Source organism: Carassius auratus, chromosome 42 (assembly GCF_003368295.1).
Source record: "Carassius auratus strain Wakin chromosome 42, ASM336829v1, whole genome shotgun sequence".
NCBI lineage: Eukaryota > Metazoa > Chordata > Actinopteri > Cypriniformes > Cyprinidae > Carassius > Carassius auratus.
This window is the reverse complement of record NC_039284.1, coordinates 9,149,041-9,171,667: the sequence shown is the minus strand read 5'-3', so window position 1 is coordinate 9,171,667 and position 22,627 is coordinate 9,149,041. Positions and strand designations below refer to the sequence as shown.

Sequence of the window (22,627 nt, the reverse complement as noted above, 5' to 3'; positions counted from 1 at the left end):
ACAGCACTCTGTTAAATCACAGTCGAACCACTTTACCTAAATTAAAATACAATGTTTTTTTGTTTTTGTTTTTACCACAAAAATAAAACGCTGATAACTGAATAGAATCAGTTAATTGTTTGTTGTAAAGCGAACTCTCCGAACGAACCGATTCTCAAAAATGAATCGGACCTCCCAGTGCTTGCTGCCATCTGTTCGGAGCAGTGTGACGCCCCCTGGCGTCTGATGCATGAAAGACGCTGGGCAAGTTTCACACAACCCTGAGCGACTCCTCAAAGCAACGTGTGCTGGAATTTGACTCGGGTGATGTTCTCAACAGTGGGACTGGTTATCGCTTGCGACCTGAAAGGTGCCGTTTTGCCAGTGCAAAGGTAAGATGAGCAGCACGGAGATCCAGAATTCGGGAGAGGAGCCCTGCGTTCGCCTGGAGCACCTACCGGGCAAGAGTCCGCACCTAACGGGCAAGGCGTCTCCGCAGGTGAACAACCGCTGGGATACGCCTCAAGTGACGGCCAACGGGGTCCATGACATTGAGGATCGGATTTTACGAATCACTGGTTATTACGGCTATAAACCCGGGTACTCCAGCCACAGAAGTAAGTGTTCAAAAACACACGCAATAACCAATGCAATAGTAATGGTGTGGAGATCAAGTCACGGCTGTCTGCACGCTGTGTTGGCCTTGAACGATGAATCTATATCATGTGAATGTGAAGGAAACACATGCTGCACGCACTGCCTCGTTCTGTTGTTATAAATACAGTCTGCAGAACTTTCTGATGAAGTTTTGAATGTGAAAGTATAGAATGTAATGGAAAATATAGCCGGATAGGGTAAACCGGATAGAAATAGATATAAGAAATAAACGTAAAGAATATAAAATAAAGATAAAGAAGGAATTAATCAGATTACATATATTAAAAATGTTACAAATAGTGAAATAATAGATTATATAATAATGAAATGCTCCTTTATAGACAGTTTAGATCCATTAGTGAAGTAATATAACAGCTATAAATGTTTGCAGACAACTGTGCGGTTTTGGCTAAATACATACAATCATATACTGCACAGCACACTCAGAAATTCACTGATAGTAAGTCATTGTGAAATTAAAAGTAAAAAAGAAATCACAAGCAATATATACTGCAAAATATGTTAGACAAAATGCACAGAGTTATCAGGCTGAAAGACACTTATTTAAATGGCAGTGTGAATGGAGTAGACTGGTGATTAGATCCTAATTGTAATATGCGTGCCACTCCTGAGTTTCAGTACCCTCAGTCTATTTTAATACAATCAAAAGAGTCTTGGGCACAGGAAAGATTTGAGGTTCCGCTTAATTGTTGCAGGATTGAAATGTTTTTATTATTATTGTGGCCAAGTGTAAGTTCAACATATTACACAATGGGCAGGTGTAGCCCGTGTCTCTGGTGTGCTGTTATTACACTGGTGCAGTATGTAAGTACATGAATCATCATGTCCACTCCAATGGATATCGTGTACTGTATGTGTGCGTGCATGCATGTGATGCCTCAAAGTCCCTGAGGACAGTATATGGTAACGTTAAATATTGTGTTGCATTTACCTTTGTGCCACATTTTTTTCTTTTATTTTTATAAATGCCTAGTTGAAAGCAACAATTATTGTGCTCAACCAAAAAGGTTTTTTTTTTTTTTTTTTTTTTTTTATGCAAAGGTGTCACATGTTTCCTCAGAGACTATACCATGCTCTCCTCTGTTTTAAGACCTGACTCAGCAGTATATGTCGTGAATCAAAGTGTCAGTCATAGACAGGCAAGAAGAACAATGTGAAAGCACTACTATTTAACAGAACTAGTTATTCCCAATGAAATCTCTCTGTCCTCGAATTGGACGAAAGCTCAAAATTGATGCTTTGTAATTTATAAACCAGTTAAGTATTGGTTTTGGCAAAAATCACACAATAACATCCATTGCATATTACATTGATCCTGAGGAAATAGCCAAATTCAACTCTATTTGTTTCATGACTGATGAATACAACAGTTCAGTTTGTTAAAGTCTAAATGAAAGCATGTTCGCAACCAGTTTCATTAAATGATTACGCAATTTCAAAAATCAACAAATACTAAAACGTTTTTGTATATTTATAATATATATATATATATATATATATATATATATATATATATATATATATATATATATATATATATATTATAATTACTTCATCATTTTTATTTAAAAAATACAAAATACACTTTTAAGTATAAATGAAAATTAAACATGTATGTATTATTTATATAATTATTTTGCAGTTAGTTTAACACATCCAATTCCTTTTAAGAAATGAAGTTAAATAAAACTGGCAAATTTGTGAGTGACACTCATGGTGTAATATATGTGCATACATTGCATCCAAAAGTTTGGAAATGCCCGAGGCAAATTGGGGTTTGGACAACATCATCATAAATCCTTGTTATTTTGTGATGACTCTGCATTAATAAGGGACAACAACAAAAAATATGTAAGCATTTTATTGAATAAAAAATAAATTCACAACATGGAAAACTACTAGAACCATTAATCAGTTGTCTCTAAACTGTGTTCTGCTTGGTACTAACATTAATTACCAATCAATCAGTTAAACGATAAAGGTGTGTGACCCAATAATCTTGAGAAAAGAAACCTTTGTGTAGATATTACCCCACTGACACAGTATCTAACCATTCATGGAAGCGCTGCCTCTGGGATTTATTATTTATATTTAACTTTTTTCTCCTCGATTTTAACTAGGCTGTATGATAATGTCACTGTTTTCTGCAAAGCTTTGCGAAAAAGTCATCAACAAGACCAAGAAAGAATCATCCAGCATAACCTTTGACAGAAACAATCGGTCGGTGTCATCTGTTGTCTTCTGACAATATACAGAGTCAATGTGACCCAATCATCTAAACGTATCTGCCGTGGGTGCTCTGAATGCAGCGCACGTATGCCCCCCTCCATCTCTGCCCAGACCACCTCGCCTAGAGAGCTATTTTTAGATACAGGCCTAATGGGACTCTTCTCATCTACTTAGCCAGAGAGACGCTGTTAAATGTAGGCTCACTTGGGAGCTTTACAGACTTCAGAGCAGACAGCTGACGTAAGTAATCGTTCCAGAATGGTTAACCCAAGTGAAAAAGTAATGTTCACACTTCCAGACAGTGTCATTTTATTATCGAGATACAATTCTCATTATATTAACTTTTTTTTTCTTCCAATTATATTTTAATTTTAGTTAGTTTTAGCTATTTGTTTTTGTAATGTTTATTGTCATTTTGTAAATAAAGTCTATATATGCAGTAGTTTTTGTTAAAAAAAAATTGTAAATACCATTAATGAGCAGCGATAATGTTTTTCCTTTTTGATGGCATAATATTGGCGATATACAGACAGTATATTGGCTAATACATTATAATGATATAATACTTTTATACTTTATGTGCACTCCTGTGCTGCCCCCATCTGGTCATTTGACACATATCTTCACTCTTTTATTGATTTATGGTGATATAGTCATAATCCCACTTACACAGACTGCTGAATCACACACACACACACACACACACACATTTATGGGGTAAATATTTTGAACATTCTGCTGCTATCGAGGCCCAGATATGGTTAGAATTAGGATTGGTGAATGACTATTTGGCAACAACAAATCATCAGAGAGGAGCTGCAACCCCTTTGCCCGGCCAAAAGGTGTCACTCCTCTCATTTTACAGTGGTTCTAAAGAGTTCTGTTTACAGGAAAGCTACCTGTTAGCATTCCAATGTGTGCAGCCCTAAAAGCAACCTCTTGAACGTGGCCAAATCATGAGAAATCATGAGATACTAAGTATTAATTATGAGATAACATAGTGAATTGGTGGGTTTTTGTTAAATGTGAGCCAAAATCATCACAATTAAAAGAACCAAAGACTTAAACTACCTCAGTCTGTGTGCATTGATTTTAATACACGAGTTTCACAATTTGAGTTGAATTACTGAAATAAATGAACGTTTCCACGACATTATAATTTAACTGAGATGCACCTGTAATTATGACTTTCTATGTCATATTTAAGATTCACCAAAGCATGATTTTGCCACAGAAAGGCTTCAGTAGTTGTTAACAGGAAAGACCAGGTGGTGTCCAACTGGTTGTAGCCTGACCTTTAGAATGTGTTTTCAAAACCGTAACCATGGCTCTAAAGTGACAGACACTAGAAAGTTCATATTTATGCGAATCACGCCACTCCTCCGCTCTTGTAAGTCTTTTATTGGGTTTTGACGAATTGGCTATTAAGAGTATGTAACACTCATTGCGTGTGGGTGCACTATCCTGCTCTCGTCTCGCTCTCATCTTGTAGAATGCAGCTAATAGACGTGCATAAAGGACGCAGCAGGTCTGTGGACCATGGTGGAGGAACATAGCACTGATCTAAATGACAAAGGTGCTGAATGGGGCGAAGGTGGAACACAAGGGCCAGGTGTTGCTATGGCAGGACGCAAGAGGAGGGGGACACGGGGATGAAACAACAGGCATCTTGAATGGCAGGTGTCTATTTAATAAAAGAGGCTGAAAATAAAACCATTACTCAGTATAGCTCCATATTTGTGCCTTTTTTAAATCTTTCATACAGGAGAAGTGGAAGATATTTTAGTGTCTGCAATATTTTAATAATAAATCAGCAAGAGAAAAGTTAAGTCATTAAAAAGGATGTGGTTTAATTTTCTTCTTGGCATCACAAAATATATGATGTCTTGACACAAAATCTATCATCAAGTGTGTGTGGATGTGTAATATAAAACTGCGGAAATATTAATCTGTCTTTCTATGCGCTGCTGGGGTGTATGTTTTATGGTCTCTGGTTGTGAAAGATATTGATATACGTGATTGAATGCAAACTCAATTGACTGGTGAGAAAGGGTTGTAGATCCACTTGCTGTGTGTGTGTAAAGAAACAACTCATGGTTTAATAAAACCTTTATGATAGAAATAATAATGCAATGGCACCAAACGGTTAACCAAGTGCCACTGTAACTTTATTTTCAATTATAAAATTAACTACACTGTTCGGAAAGTGGGTTTTTAAAGTTATAAAGTAATTAATACATTTATTCAGTTGCTGCTGGGTGACACATTCTGAGCTCATCCTAGAAATCTGACTCTTCTTAAAAACCTGCTACAAATTTGCCAGTATAATGAGTGCTGGCTTAGCAAACAAGCTTAATTTGAGTTCTGGAGTATGCGGTTGACCACAATGCAGTACGTGCATTTAAATCAAGCCAGTGTGAATGAATGAGAGACAGAAAGCTTTCTTTTTTTGTGTATATGTTGTATATGTGTGGTTGTGAAACAGATGTAGGTGGGTGTTTCGCTGATTGAATGAATGGCTGGGACCACTGGAACAAGCATCTCTGAGATGTATTAAATGCAAGGCCATGAAAACCGCAAGCAGGGTGTAATGGACCCTGCTCTGACCAGGCAGGCCTATTATATGGGGTACTTGATACTCAAATTGGTCTGTGATTTAAAGACTCCCTTTAGTCCGATAGAATCCCAGCACAGCACAGCTCACACAATAAAGTTACTCTTATGGAATAGTTCACCAAAATTATTAAAAATAAAAATAAATTCTCACAAGCATCATTTATGATATTTCAAACCATTTTTAAGGAACACAAAAGGAGATAGTTTGTTAAATGTTTAAGCTGCTCTTTTCCCTAAAGCAAAAGCTTATACATTTTGTTGACCACAAAGCCATTCCGTAGCCTCTGCGAAGAACAAACTAAAATTCTACATAAACGCTACATAAATATTCATACCAACACAAATGTTTTGCTTAGTTTTTTTTTTTCCTAAGTCATAACTGATATTAAAAGTCAGAATTTTCACATAAAAAGTATGTTATAAGGTAAGAAACATAATTATGAATGTTTTGATATTCTACCATTTTGTATAAGATTCAGTTAGATTTTTGCATATGATTTATTTGTTCAGACCAAAGAGAAAAAACGGCAGACACCGGCAGAAAATGTGTCTTGGTTTGAATGTGATTAAATATGATTAGAAGATGAATATGCGACAAAACTACAGAATGTCACATTTTATTATTAGGTCTTTCGACAAATATATGTTTTACCAAATAAAAAGGACAGCACTTTTAGAGTTCATACCACTATTTGATATATATATATATATATATATATATATATATATATATATATATATATATATATACGTATATATAAACTAGAATAGTTTTTTTGTTAACAAAAATAATTGTTGTATCTTAAGTGACGCACTACATATACACTACGCACTTATAATACTATGCACTCCAAACTGTACTGCAGGAAGTGCCCAACATACTTAGTTTTTTCAGTTAAATAAAGTGTATCATCTGGGTATATGAAGTGCACTTTTTGTTACACTTTTACTGGCACTATTTACACTACAAAATAGCATAGAATAGTCCATAAGTACATAAATTGGGATGCACTTCTAGTTTTAGTTCTGATTAACCCAGATCACTGTTTTGTTGTATGGAAAAGAGCAGCTCTAATATTTTGAAAAATTTATCTTTTTGTATTTAACAGTAAAAAAAAGAAAGACATAGTGGTTATGGTCACTGTATCCTTGCATAATATGTACAATGTTAACATACTTCAAAAATCTATTTTTGTGTTATGCAAGAAGACAGACCAAATAGTGCAAGTAAAAGATTACTGAACTTTCATTTTGTCCAATTTGTTTTATTAAACATCAATATCTTTAAAGCAATTCCCACTTAAACAAAAGTACTCCCAGACTCCCACTTCCTGACACTTTGAGAGATTAACAGGTATCATGTGTTTCATTACTGTATCATTTCATCCAGGAACCCACTGAATTTTCAGAGACAAGACTTTTTATGGAGTCCCCCAAGGCTCTATACTGGGTTTTATTACAGAGGCTTAGACAGAAAGACAAGACATCTGCTAAAGCAAGCAGTGAAGGGCCTTCAAGTGGAGCACAAGTGCTCATGAAAGAAAGAAAGAGAGTGATTGGGCAAGGAGAGATAGGAAGAAAATTAAAAGCTACTTTCTTACTCTACTAAATCAATCATCTTTATCATACTGCCTCATCAGTCTAACATGGCAAAAATGGAACTGACTGAAAATAATGGCAGATTGGAAAAGCAGAAAGAATGATGAGGAGAAAGAGAAAAAGGGGAGAGGGGCCTATGCAGCATAATAAGCCGAGCTGCTTGGTTACCTTCCAAACACAGCAAAGGATACTTTGAGCAGAAGAAGAGGCGGGGACAGAGAGAGAGAGAGAAACAGAGGGAGAGAGATATGAAGAGGATGACTGCATTCCACACACACTTGAAGCTCAGTCTCCCTAGGAGACGCAGGATAGCAGCATGACAGTGCAACATCTACAATAGAGCACACTGAGAGTGTGTGTGAGCCAGAGAGTAAGAGCAGTAAGTTTGTCACTTAGCAGAAAGAGAGAAGTAACAGCAGGAGAACAGCAAAGTAAAAGATATCAAGAGGAACCAGAAAGAGACTGGGAGTGACAAGAGAGATGTGCGTGGGGATGAAGTGGATTTGTTGGAGGAGTTGAGCCGTGCCGCTCATACACAAAACAAAAAACTCAGGACTCCCAAGGAAGGAGGAAAGGATGAAGAAACACTCGGCCCGAGTGGCCCCTCTCAGTTCCTATAGCGCCCAGGTGCTCACCTGCACCATCTCTGAAGGTAAAACGCAATGTTTGTGTGGTTATGATTACGCTTAAATAACAAACATAATTAGTCTAGTATTTCTAATTAACTTTTTAATGAAAATTATATGTTTTCTTGTTTAGATAGTAAACTAGTGCGTGTTTGAGCAGAGATGTAAGGAAGATGCTGTAAGAAAGTGAAAAATTAGACATATGTTCAAATCAAGTTAGTATGATGTGAAATGTGTTAAGTGTGTGTTTATGTGTGTGTGCAGAGCCAGCTGACCTAATAAGTGATGTAATCAGTTGCATAGAGGCCTGTGGCCACCACAGGGGCCCATGTCAGGGTTCAGATACTTCTCGGTAATAATAAAATCACTAAAGTTTTAGTTGCGTGTGTTAATGTTTGGAAAATTATTTAAATTTATTGACTATAAAAGAGGTGCTGGTTGCAGAGAAGTGGAAAGAAAGCGAGAAAGATTAGAAAACATTGTTGAAATGGGTTGAATTGTTGAAACCTAGGACAGATCCTTGTGGCACTCCATTCTTTACTGGTGATAATTGAGATGACTCCGAATTTAAATAAAAAAAAGTAGTAGCGATTGGACAGGTAAGATATTGAATCCTGTATAGTTTTGTAATCAGTCTATGAGTATGTCATGATCTACAGTGTCAAACGCAGCACTAAGATCAAGTAAAACTAGCAATGAGATGCAGCCTTGGTCTGAAGCAAGAAACAAATAATTTGTAATTTTAACAAGCTCAAATAACATTGCTTTACAGTAAGGTGTCAGTGTAAGATGGGGGGCCCTCTGTTGAAAATGCTAGGACCGGCTCTGAGTGTGTGTGTTAGTTTCCAGAAGTTTGTGTGTTTGCAACCAAGCAGAAAAGGAGCCGTAATCTCAGCTCAGCAGTTTAAATCACACTTTCAGTATTAAATTACATTTTATTTAATGATTTACTGTTTGTTTATTTTAGTACGATGCCGGTTTCATGGTGCTGTTGTGCTGAGAGTCTTTCAGGGGTAACACTTTACAGTTTGTTAACTCATTTGTTTTACAACATTTAGTAATCTTTCTCAATGTTATTTACTAAAAATACAATTGTTCATTGTTCATGTTAGTTCACAGTGCATTAACTAATGTTAACGAATAGAACTTTAAATTAAAAAAATGTCTTAGTAAATGTTAAACATACAATTAACTAAGACTAAGAAATGCTGTAGAATTATTGATCATTGTTATATCATGTTAACTTAAGTAGTTAACTAATTTCAACAAATGAAACATTTTTGTAAAGTATGACACCTTCATAAATACCTGTATATACAGGGGTAAAATAATTACCTAGGATTACCATTAGCCAGCAATGCTAATTAGTTTTCAGTGTTTATTTTATTTTATTTTTGAGATGGGATGACACAATTTACATTTTGAAAGATTTATTTTTGGGGTTATTTTAAAAGTACAAATATATTACAAGGTCATAAACTGATAAAATAATAAATTTTGCTGCTGTAAAATAATAACATTTTGTGCTGCGCTGTGAAAATATGTAGGGGCGGTAAATCAGGTATTTACCATTGATGTGACATTTCTGTGCCTCCACATCTTCGACCTGCAGTTCCCTTGTGTTGTTGGTTTCTGCAGGTTTTTAAGCAATTCAGCCAAGCTATCCACAATATAAAAAGTCTGTCAGTGTGGGTGCACACTGTGGGAGCCCTTTTTCAGTATAAAATATGTCTGTAAATTTGTCAGGTAGGTTTTTTATTTCATTTATGTGAGTTGAGTTGTGGTTTAGGTGCAACTGTGTCAAAAACATCTTGAATTGCTCAACATCAGACAGGACAGAGGTGCTCATATCAGAAGTATGTTTTGGAATGATAATTTCATAACAGTTATTGATTTTATAAGGACTCTATTTTTACAATGCAAGGTTGAGTCAGCCTGCAGTATCTTTGTTTTATCAAATAAAACATTACAAATAAAATAAAATAAAATACAACTGATTATTATATAATTATTATACATGCAATTTATGGTTTCATATTTATTGAGGTTATTATTCACACCATAGGACTAGGACTGAAAAAATGAAGTGGTCAAATTAAAGTGGTGATAAACCTGTACATCTATCTATCTATCTATCTATAGAACATCAGGTAGCTATGTGGTTAAGTTATTTAATAAAGTGTTGAGGTGTTTGTGGCTAAAGGCACTGATTATTGGTTTTGCAGGATTTCAATTTCCATACCTTTTGTCTGAAAGGTGAAAGGCATATGAAGTATGAATATGAACAATCAATAATGCAAAATGAGGTCAGCGTCTTGTTTACTATTCTCAAAAGTATCCTTCAGTTTGTACAGGCCTTTCATTTTTATGCTGTATATTAAAATACTTATATTTTCAAAATCCAAAAAGATAACCACATGGAACTACGAGAACACCATACCATCATTTTGAATATGTCTAGCCTTTATAAAGTTAGATTTGAATCAGACGTTGGTACACTGTTGAGCATAACGAGGTCAATGCTGTATGAGAATGTTTATGATAAACAACAAGTAAAAATCCTTATATATATTATTCTTTATATAATCTTAATGTGTATTACTAATTATTATTATTATTATTGTGTATCATTAACTTATCTTTTACAATCAAACAGGCTTGTATAAAACCCCAATTCTTATGAAACACACTATTAACCCAACTCTTTTAGAGAACTACAGACCAGTTTCCCTTCTACCTTTCATTGCAAAAACACTTGAACCATTTGTTTTCAATCAAGTCTCTGCCTTTCTCACACAGAACAACCTTTTGGACAGCAACCAGTCTGGCTTCAGAAATGGGCATTTGGCATGAAGTCTGGCTAGAGCGGCTTCCAAATCTTATATACTTATCTTTCTGGATCTTTCCGCTGCTTTTGATATGGTGAACCACCAAATTCTTCTGTCAACCCTGTTGGAAAATGGCATCTCAGGAACCGGACACCAGTGGTTTGAGTCTTACCTCTCAGATAGGTCCATCAAGATATCTTGGAGAGGTGAGGTGTCCAAGTCGCAACATCTAACTTCTGGGGTGCCTCAGGGCTCAGTTCTTGGACCACTTATTTTCTCTGTTTACATGATATCACTAGGTTCTGTCATTCAGAAACATGGCTTCATATCACTGCTATGATGACACTCAACTCTACCTCTCATTTCATTCTGATGATCCAGTGATAGCTGCTTGCATCTTAACTTTTCTAACAGACAGTTCTTGTTAGAAGAAACACCGTCACCTTAAACTCAACCTAAGACAGAACTGGTTATGGTTTCAGCAAATCCATTACTTTATCAAAATTTCGCCATCTGGTTAGGTTCATCAACCACAACAAACACAACAGATTTTCTTTATACACAACACAACTCCTTTTTCAAGCCCTTTTTCAATCCAGGCTCTTTTGCTCTTTTGGCAGGTCTTCCAACAACTACTATGTGTGTGTGTGTGTGTGTGTGTGTGTAGATGTGCTTGCTGACCCAGCACACTATGCTAGTGACCATAGACCAGTGCATGTCATCTTTTATTCCTGGCCTGGTGTAAATTGATCGCTCTGAGTCTACAGCATAATGGATCTTGACTTTGTGATACTAGCACATTTCCCCTCTGTTCAATCTCCCATCACTCCCATCCCCCACTCCCCAATCTAACTATCTATCTATCTATCTATCTATCTATCTATCTATCTATCTATCTATCTATCTATCTATCTATCTATCTATCTATCTATCTATCTATCTATCTATCTATTATCTGTCTTCAGAATACTGATGTGTAATGTTGTCAGTACATCTTCTATGAAGGAGGTCATGACTGATGACAGGCAGGATGTATTATGATTGGCTGTTGGGCGCCCTGTGGTGTCGAGTTTCTATGTATATCCCATTATATCTGAATTGTCTCTGTGATTCTCAATGACCCTGTGGAGCTATTTTTGACAGAGCCTTGTCTGTGCGACGTAGGCAGATTTCAAACGCTGTCCGGCTTTAGTGCTTCACCTGCAGGTAACTGACACTCACAGCTACTGATCGATACATCCGTACGTACCACAGAGAAACATCAGGGGCAGCCGCACGAGGACGTGTTGGTGAATTTCTCATGAATAAAACATGTCAATAAAGCCCATAATTAGCATTTCCTAACCCTGTCTAAAAATAGCCAGTAGTACTGTGTTTCAATATTTGACCAAATAAAAGACGGGAACAGAACGTTTTGGTTGTAGCAGGAAAGAACAGAAAGAAAGTAGAGCAAAATTAAATTATTTTAGCATTTTCTGCTGTGAATAGGGATTGCTAAGGAATAGTATTCATTCGAAGTTCAGTAGATGAGGCTGGCAGTTGTTTTTGTCTCGTAATACTGAATATTCTGTTAACCTCATAGGAGGTTTGCAGACCTTAAAGATGTGAAGTTTGTTTTTTAATTTTACACCTAAAGTAGGCACTCGCATTAGTAGTTCTTTTTATATATGAAAAGGTGCTGGTGCTCAAATGTTTACAGGAATTCTTTCGGTTTGTTGCTGTTGTTGTGGCAGTCGACAGCAGTACAGCTTAACCCTTTTATTTTCAGCAATATTCAGAAAGTTTCTGTTTAATTTATTCACTCGCTTTTTTTATACTTGGTTTTTAAATGGGTTATTAAAGAGACTGGAACAGGATAGCATACAAATGAAAGTTAGAATCCATCATGGCAGTGCTCATCATTTACATTTTAAAAGTTGGATAGAATATAGAATACAGTTCAAATTATATGAACCACTTTTATGATACTTTTATGGTCTCTTGGATTCTTTTTGAAGTTTTAAAATCTCAGTCTATTGTCTTTGTAATTGTAATTACATGTTAAATAGTGAATAGTGTCAACTCAGTTTCAAACTAACGCCCAAATTATACTTTGTTTTTGTACTTGTACCTGTATGCTAGCCAAAGTATGCATAAAGTTGAAAGTGCATCCTTTCAAAGTATATTCCATTTGATAGAGTGCACGAACACATGCAGTCAACACATGCACTCTAGAAAGCTTTGTCTTAGTCCTGTGTCTGCGCTATTTTTCTCCAGAAGTTTTGACAGTTAAAACTATCTTTGTACTCTTTTAAACTAAAGCTGTGTCTTTCATAACTGATTTTTTTTCAGATTCTAAAAATGTTGGTACACTGTACAAATTATGAATAAAAACAGAATGCAACATTTATTCAGAATACAACTTAATGACATCAAGAAAATTAAGTTGATTTTAAATTTCATGGCATCAGGACATCTCAAAAAAAGTTGGTACAAGTGTGTGGCATCCCCTCTTCTTTTTATAACAGTCTGCAAATGTCTGAGGACTGAGGAGACAAGTTGCTCAAGTTTAGGAATAGGAATGTTTTCCCATTCTTGTCTAATACAGGCTTCTAGTTGCTCAACTGTCTTAGGTCTTCTTTGTCGTATCTTCCTCTTTATGATGCACCATTTGTTTTCTATGGGTGAAAGATTTGGACTGCAGGCTGGCGATTTCAGTCCCCGGATCCTTCTTCTATGCAGCCATGATGTTGTAATTGATGCAGTATGTGTTCTGGCATTGTCATGTTGTCTTTCATGTTTTCCACTTTGCCACAGTCCATTTTAAATGAGCCTTGGCCCAGAGAAAACGCCTGCGCTTCTGGATCATGTTTAGATATGGCTTCTTTTTTTGACCGATATAGTTTTACCTGGCAACTGCGAATGGCACAGTGGATTGTGTTCACCGACAATGTTTTCTGGAAATATTCCTGAGCCCATGTTGTGCATGCATGGTGCATGTTGTGATTTAGATTACAGTATCATTCCTGTATTTGATGCAGTGCCGTCTAAGGGCCTGAATATCACGGGTATCCAGTATGGTTTCCCAGCCTTGACCCTTACGCACAGAGATTGTTCCAGATTCTCTTAATCTTTGGATGATATTATGCACTGTAGATGATGATAACTTCAAACTCTTTGCAATTTTTTTTCCTTTCTGATATTGCACCTCTATTTTTCGCCGCAGCATTGGGGGAATTGGTGATCCTCTGCCCATCTTGACTTCTGAGAGACACTGCCACTCTGAGAGGCTCTTTTTATACCCAATCATGTTGCCAGTTGACCTAATAAGTTGCAAATTGGTCCTCTAACTGTTCCTTATATGTACATTTAACTTTTCTGGCCTCTTATTGCTTCATGTCTCAACTTTTTTGAAATGTGTAGCTCTCATGAAATCCAAAATGAGCCAATATTTCAAAAAGTCTCACTTTCAGCATTTGATATGTCATCTATATTCTATTGTGAATAAAATATAAGATTATGAGATTTGTAAATTATTCCATTCCTTTTTCACTCACAATTTGTACAGTGTCCCAACTTATTTGGAATCGGGTTTGTATATAGACACCGTTTTATCATCCCATGAATAGATGTACACTAAACACAGTTGGAGCTGCAGAACAGTGTGCAGAATAAAAATAAACACATCGGATTTCATAATCCAATTTTATTACCTGGGATGTAGTGAGGCGAGACGGTATAATGTGTGCTGTAATGGTGCAATACTGATCTGTGTGTTGCAGGAGAGGACGGCTCAGATTCACATGCAGAGACTCCAGTCAGTGAAACCAGTGGAGATGGCACAGCATATCAGACCTGCGTCAACACAGTGCTCAAGGTGCTGGGGGGTTTGCTGGTGGTGCTGTGTGTCTCCTCGTGCTGGGTGGGCATCACACAGGTGGTCCAGCTCACATTCAAATCCTTTTCCTGTCCCTTTTTCATCACATGGTTCAGCACCAACTGGAACATTCTCTTCTTCCCCCTCTACTATTCTGGGCACGTGGCCACTACCAGAGAAAAACAGACGCCCATTCAGAAATTCAGGTGGAGTCAGAATGAATGAATCTGGTGGATTATGATGTGATGTGAAAAGCAAAACTTTGTGAAGGAAGTACAATAGCTGCAGACTTGTAAAAAAAAATTAACATTTACTAATTTTTACTTTATCTGGCACATCACTGAAATTGATCTGTCAGACAAACTGAACATTGCTACTTTTGTCAAAAATGTAACAAGGAGATCTGTGTGATTTTCAGTGATAAATTAATACAATCTTTGTTTATTCCACACACAAATATATTGTCTAAATAAAAGCACATAGGCATAAAGACCACTTTTATAATCAATTAGTCTTTTTGGATCATTTTCTTTAAGGAGCTTTTAGTCTCCATTTAATTGCAATTGTATAAAATAAGAGGCAAGATCTCATGAAAAAGCATTTTACAAATTGTGTATGAATTTCATATGAATCAAATGTAAAATGTAGGTCTACCACTAAACCATCAGGGAAGCGTTAGCAGAGCATTTAGAAAATGTTTGAACGAGATTATACGAATACATATGAATTTGTCACCAATTCATCAAGTACAAAATGCCTTATTTCTGGGTGTCTTTCACACTAAAGCTTTTGGCATGGACATGGAATTTGCTTCATTTGTACTTCTTAATATTCAAAATTGGTATGTCACAATTGGTTACAAGACACCTGAGATCCAGCGTTTAACATCACTAACATCAAATCTGGTTTGAACCTTTAACTAGCACACTGATAATCCCTTACAGAGTTAAAATCTGCAACCTTTTGGTTACCAAACTAAACCTTCAGTTTCTAGACTGAGCCACTAGTAGGCTACAGTGCTTCATTATCAAGGTAAGCATACAACAAAAACCTTTATTGTTTCTCATTTCACTGTGTAGGGAATGTAGTCGGTTGTTTGGGGAGGACGGAATGTCTCTGAAGGTGTTTCTGAAGAGAACAGCGCCTTTCTCCATCTTGTGGACGCTTACTAACTACTTGTACCTGTTAGCATTGAGAAAACTAACCGCTACAGACGTCTCAGCGCTCTACTGCTGCCACAAGGCATTTGTCTTCCTCTTGTCATGGATTGTCCTCAAGGATCGTTTCATGGGTGTGCGGGTAGGTAGAATATAACCCTGATTGTTACTCAAATAGTTGCAAGTCAGTTGAAGAATTTCTTGTGCATTTACTTTTAAGGGGTTCAAGCATCTTTTTTAATTACCCATTTAATTACTCAATTACCATTGTAGGTAGTTTTTAAGTTTAGGTATGGGGTAGGATTAAGGGAACTTAAATATGGTTGTGCAGAATAAGACATTAGTATGTGCTTTATAAGTTCTAACAAACAGCCAAAATGCTAGTAATACAGTATGCACGCTAATAAGCAACTAGTTAATAGTGGGAATTGGTCCCTAAATTAAAGTGTTGCCAACAATACATTTGTTTAACTTGTCATTTAGATAGTGTGTCCAGTTTTCATTCAATCTGCTGCATATCTAGAAACTCTCAAACAAGTTATAATGGGTTTGTATTTTGTGAATGCACATGCATTGTCTTTGTATACAAGGTACAACAATTTAAGTATACATGTCAAATTTCATAATTTTTTAATGTTAAAGCTTTGCTGCTGTGATCATATTAAAATGGCACATTAAAACAATTAGGCTGGACCTACTTTTTCAAAATTGCCATTTTGATTTTGTTATTCAGAAATGAGCTTGTACCCCAAAAATTGCTTGCTGTTGTACTTTATTTGGTAAGATGTCATTTAATTAGCAGGATAATGTATAGTCAGTTGGTACTTATCACAAAATAAACCCTTTGGGATATTTTAAATCTTTCTGGGGGCCTGATCACACTGCCAGGGCTGATCTTGTGACAGTGACTGGCTGATATAACAATATACTTAACATTTACTCACAGGCATCAAGATGAATAGATCTCAGTGGAAACAGTTACAGTGTTAGAAATGAAATGAGTGCAATCCAGTTACCAGTGCAATGAGTTACATAGAAAGCACTACCTGTTGATGTATCAAATGATTCATGAAATTGGATTTAAACAGCAACTTGATGTCTTTATAGACAGAACAAGTGTTACAAATGGAAAGTCAATGAGAAATTATTCTTGTTCAGGTGTTAAAAAAAAAAAAAAACTTTGCTTTGCCAAAAGCTGTTATGATCTTTACATCACGTCTCAGATCTGGAATCATAAGTGCTTTTCTATCGGCTAAATACTCCCAGAAAACTCATTCCCTGATGTGCATTGATATGTATTGTGGTATAAACTTCAATCATTTTTTAAGCCTTTATTGAATTCTAATTTCTTTGTGATCTTTCCTCTTAGATTGTGGCTGCCATTATGGCTATCACAGGCATCGTGATGATGGCATATGCTGATGGTTTCCATGGGGATTCCTTTATGGGTGTGGCCTTTGCAGTTGGCTCCGCCTCCACTTCTGCTCTCTACAAGGTGAGTGCAGCTGAAAATAACGATTCCCAGAAGATCCTTGATGACCATTAAGACTGCTTTCTTTTTGATATGCTTTATTTGTAACACTTAGGTGCTGTTTAAGATGTTCCTCGGCAGTGCCAATCTGGGCGAGGCTGCTCATTTCTTCTCCACGATGGGCTTTTTCAATCTCATCTTCATCTCCTGCGTTCCCCTCATCCTGTACTTCACCAGGGTGGAGCACTGGGGCTCCCTCTCCTCTTTGCCCTGGGGTTATCTTTGCGGGGTGGCCGGCCTTTGGCTAGGTAACATGAAATTAAGGAAACTGATTCTTCAGCTTTAGTTTAAAAGCATTACTGATTTGCCTTCTACTGTATCTACAATAATCTAATGAAATATCTGTGATTTCTATGTTTCAGGCACTGGTAAACATAATGAAATAGTAGCGTTATACACTACTGTACAAAAGTTTATGGTTCAGTGGGATTTTTTTTTAAAGAATATAATACTATTATTCAGAAAGGATGCATTGAATTGATCAAAAGTGGCATGAAAGACTGAATAGTTCGGGCTTTTTTCATTTAAAATAAATCTGGTTCTTTTTAACATTAGAAAAAGATTATGAATGATAAAACTAAATATTTATTTAGCAGCAGATCAGCATATTAAAATGATTTCTGAAATAAATACAAAAAAAAATCTATTTTTAATTACTAATGTAAGAATACATCACAATATTATAATTATACTTTATCTGTGATCAAATAAGTGCATCACAGGAGACTTCTCATGGAATACTGTTCAAAAATTATTTTCTTCGAAGGTTTTATATGTTAGTTGTTTAAAAAAACTGTAGAGAAATTTTTTTTTTGGCAAAGTAATGTTGCCCCATCTACAGTACTAAATGACAAATGCTAACCAGCTGGGGGAAAATAATACGTAAATAATGAAATCATCTAGTTTGTACACAAGTACTGGCGTTAAATCCTACTGACGGTTTACCACTTGATCACTGCTGGTTCAGATGTGAGTGTTGTAGTGGATCAAATACAACCCTTAAGTACGCTTCGAACATTGCTTTAAGTGCTTAGTAAGTGAGAGAAATCAGGTTAGAATCATCCGTTTACAACTCGAAGTAGCATTTCTTAGATATCCAATATGTGCTGCATCAGTCCATATAGAGTATAATAGTAACAGATCCATTTATATTTACTGTATATTTGAGCTGAAGTGGAGCTCTGTATCTCCAGGGTGTTTTAAGGATAATATGATATCCATTAACTATTGCCATTCTTCCAAAACATGAAGTTTTCTGTGTATTTGGCCAATTAAAGAGGATTGAATGAAAAAAGATGCTATATGGCCAAACCATAACAAGTTCCAGTTTTATTCATTTATTTGTATTTTTTTCCCTTTGCTCTCTCTCCCTCTCTCTTGTAGTATTTAACATCCTGGTCAATGTAGGAGTGGTGCTCACGTATCCGATCCTCATATCCATTGGGACGTTACTCAGTGTTCCAGGCAATGCAGGTGTGTGAGTCTGTCTGTCTATCTGTCTAACATAATTTGGTTTTGTTGTCATTTTCATTATAATAATTATCATTATTGATGATTCTAATTAAGTAATAACATATTTTTAACATATTGCAATAAAATAATTTCCGTAATAAAGATTTTATTGCAATACTTTTAATAATGTTTACCATATCATTTTTCCTGCATTATGGTAAAGAGGGTTTGTGTGCAAAATGTGCATAAATTACATTAAAACAATGTCACAAGGCAAGTATAAATAAAAATAGGCATGATTTTCTTTATGCAAAATCAACTGGTAACACTTCGTATATAGGGACCAATTCTCACTATTAACAGAGTGGGAATGTGAAATTGTTATTATTATTAACCATTTTAGAAATTCGTAGCCAGTCAAAGGGGACCAAGGCTATTAACTTGAAAAGATTTTTGTCTTTATGCGAACCAATTTTAATACTAAAAAAGTTCATAATTATTTTGAAGTCAACAAACAGCCACATGGTTACAATTACTATTACTCTAAAGAGTCCTCCCCCTAAAATATCAGCAACTAATGCTGGACACTTCCTTAGCTACGGTAATGAATTTGATTTGTCTGGAGTTCATTGGTTGCGTGGCAGAGAGGACTTTGCTCGAGTCAGTAATTCTCTCGCACTCTTGGTGACAGGCTGGGCACAAGGTCACATTTAAATGACAGAAACACACCGTTGTGTATAGTTAAGAAATTAATAGGAGTTGCTAACAAAACACTGTACTGTCAACCCGCAACTGTTAATTTCATGAAATAATAAGTAAAACTATTGTACATAGTTATCACCCAAGCCTGGCTAATGTCTCATTTATGCCTAATTAACTGTAGTTTGCATTGAATTCTGTTATTTCCCTAAGCAATCAGCCTGAAAAATGATAATATGGGTATTAAATTCTGAAACATATTGTCTCTAGGAGCCTGAATATACTGGTGGGCCATCTTCAAATTAACCAGCAAGCACAACCTTGAAATTCCCTAGTAACCACCCAAAACACCCTAGCAACCACAAAGCAACCTATAAAAACCACTTAGACTTATGTGAACACAGCTGTGTATGTGAGCATGTTTTTCATTTCTGAAGTAAAGTGATCCTGATATCACAACAAATAAAGACATTTAAATAGTATTTAGTATCAAGATACCATTATAATTGTTGTTCATATTTAGAATATATATATATATATGTGTGTGTGTGTGTGTGTGTGACCCTGGACCACAAAACCAGTCTTAAGTCACGTCGCTGGGGTATATTTGTAAGCAATAGCCGATATTATAGATAATTATAGATATTAAATAAAGATCATGTTCCATTAAGATATTTTGTGCATTTCCGTAAATATATAAAAACGTAATTTTTGATTAGTAATATGCATTGCTAAGAATTTATTTGGACAAATTTAAAGGTGATTTTCTCAGTATTAGATTTTTTTGCACCCTCAGATTCCAGATTTTAAAATAGCTGTATATCGGCCAAATATTGTCCGATCCTAAAAAAAACATACATCAATGGAAAGATGATTTATTTAAAACTGACACTTAAGACTGGTTTTGTAGTACAGGGTCATAAATGTGCCGAGCTGGGTAGTAACCGATTACGTCATCTGGATTGTGAAATTAGTTTAAGAACTTGTAATTAGATGATATTACAATTATGTATAAAATTTATAGTTTATAAAAAAAGTATATAATTTTGTCAACATTCATTTTATTTCAAGCAACATTGTTTTTTTATGGCTTTAGTTTATAATAATCCTGAAAGGAAACCTTATTGATAGTTTGATTAGTATTACTTTAAAAAAAAAAAAACTTTACTCCTTGTTAATATTGTTGGAAAAACTTTGGTCCACCGAATCAAATTCAGTGCAACCAATATGTAGAAACATGTAATGAAAAAAGCATTAAACAGGAAATAATATCATGAAGAGAAACCCTGCAGACCCTCATGAATCAAGATCAATAAGTTTTGAAAAATAGATTTGAAACCTATTGAAACATTATTTGTTGATGCACCATGAAATCTCCAAAAACAATGATATCTATTATTACATTAAAATAATAATAATTATTATTAAAATACATTTGAAAACTGTAATTGAAAAAATATAGTAAAAAAAAATAAATCTGTTTACTCTATGGTATTTTTCTGAAGAATACTATCAAAGATTTTCAAACCGGACACGTGAAACAGACACGAATACAAGTAGTATATTTAAGAACTTTGCATATGTGTTTTAAACTAGATTTTTTAAAAGATCTGTTTCTTTCCCTATTTTTTTCTTTCTCTGTGCGGTGAACAGCCATAGACGTGCTGAAGCATGAGGTCATCTTCAGCGTGGTGCGTCTGGCTGCCACCTGCATCATCTGCCTGGGCTTCCTGCTGCTGCTGCTCCCTGAGGAGTGGGACATGGTCACCCTGCGCTTCCTCACCACCCTGGCCGACAAGAAGACGGAGGAGCACGGCGAGGAGCTCACGGAATCCAGCGTCCACACACGCAGCCGGAGTAGAGCCAATGGAGCCGTATCCATTCCCATGGCATGACCTTTGACCTGTGAATGAATAACCAGCGATCAACACTGATCCACCCTGTGGCAGCCTATGTAATAAAATAAATATATAATAAATAAATAAAAAAAGAGCAGTTTGATTTTATTTGTATTTTGGAAAGACAAAAGAGAATATGAAAGTGAAGAGAAAGGATAGTATTTTCTTTAATAAGAACTATAACATCAACAAATCAGAAGAAATGTCACAGATCATGTCGTCCTGCTCTTTAATAGAGATCACAGCAAAGGCTCGAGTGTTTTTATTTTACAGAAGGGATCTAGCATTCTCTTCCCTGCCATTTCTATGGGAAGATATACGCATCCATTCCATAGAAATGGACTTTCAGACTTTTGTCTCCCGCTGCACGCCAACCCCGCACCCCTGAACCCCTCCGCTAGCCCCTTCCCATGGAATGTATTCTGTGAATATAGACTCTGTCAGGGCCAGTTCGGCTCACTACATGAATGCATACAGAGATCGGATATATATGTATATGAAATATGAGGATTATTTGCATTGTACGTAGTGTGTAATACATGTAGGCGAAATATATTATGCTTTAATGAATAAGCCTTTCTTTTCTTTTTATAATAAAAGACAAAAAATAAAGATCTGCACTGAAAAGCATTTGTCATTTATTTTTTCAACACATGAAATAGTGTAACAGTCACAATCCAGAATAATGAAAAAAAAAGTGTGTGTGTATATATATATATATATATATATATATATATATATATATATATATATATATATATATATATATTAAAGAAGCCCCAGGTTTCATAGTCAGATTCTTGGTCAAGAACCACAATATCTATAATCTTAAATATATCCACCAATAATGGAAACAGAAATGGGAACACATGATAGTCTATACTCTTCTATACTTTTAAACAACACATATGTGTCTAAATATTTTAAGAATAAATTCAAAAGTGAAAGACATTTTTTTTTTTATTATTCCGCAAGAATGGATTAAATTAATTAAAACTTACAGTAAAGACTTTTACAAAGATCACATTTCTATTTCAAATAAAAACTATTGTTCTGAACTTTCAATTCATTAAATAATCTGGGGGGTAATTACAGTTTCCACAAAAAATGTTAAGCACAACTTTTTTCAACATTGATAATAATAAGAAATGTTTTTGAGCAACAAATCAACATATTAAAATTGTTTCTGAAGGATCATATAACACTGCTGACTCGCAATTCTTAGAAAAGAAGTCAGCATTGTGACAAAAAACCTGCAATTCTGAATCCAAACATGAAACAAAAACATGTGAATGTCTAAGGCAATGAACACACCGGGAAACTTACACAGTGCTGTGACAGCTGCCTTGTGTCAATGCATATAACAACCTTGCTTTCTTGGAAATGTAATGAGATATTAGCTGAGTGGACAGGTTGAACATCTTCAGACTGCTCGGGAAGCCTATTAAAGCAAATTAAGCATAGAAAAGGAAGTGATGG

At 35.6% G+C, this 22,627-nt stretch overlaps 1 protein-coding gene across 2 annotated transcripts; it reads left to right on the top strand.

Moving 5' to 3' along the window:
* Positions 1-259: 259 nt before the first annotated feature.
* Positions 260-21,762, top strand: LOC113060572 (solute carrier family 35 member F4-like). Of its 2 annotated transcripts, none has more exons than XM_026229593.1 (7): positions 260-596; positions 14,317-14,617; positions 15,491-15,710; positions 16,938-17,063; positions 17,155-17,347; positions 18,483-18,572; positions 20,904-21,762. In XM_026229593.1, exons 1-7 carry the CDS (start codon positions 377-379, stop codon positions 21,143-21,145), a joined length of 1,392 nt encoding a protein of 463 aa, XP_026085378.1. In that variant the 5' UTR covers positions 260-376; the 3' UTR covers positions 21,146-21,762. The 2 variants fall into 2 exon arrangements, with proteins under 2 accessions (XP_026085378.1, XP_026085379.1); XM_026229594.1 differs by lacking the exon at positions 260-596 and adding an exon at positions 7,395-7,753.
* The last annotated feature ends 865 nt before the right edge of the window (positions 21,763-22,627 follow it).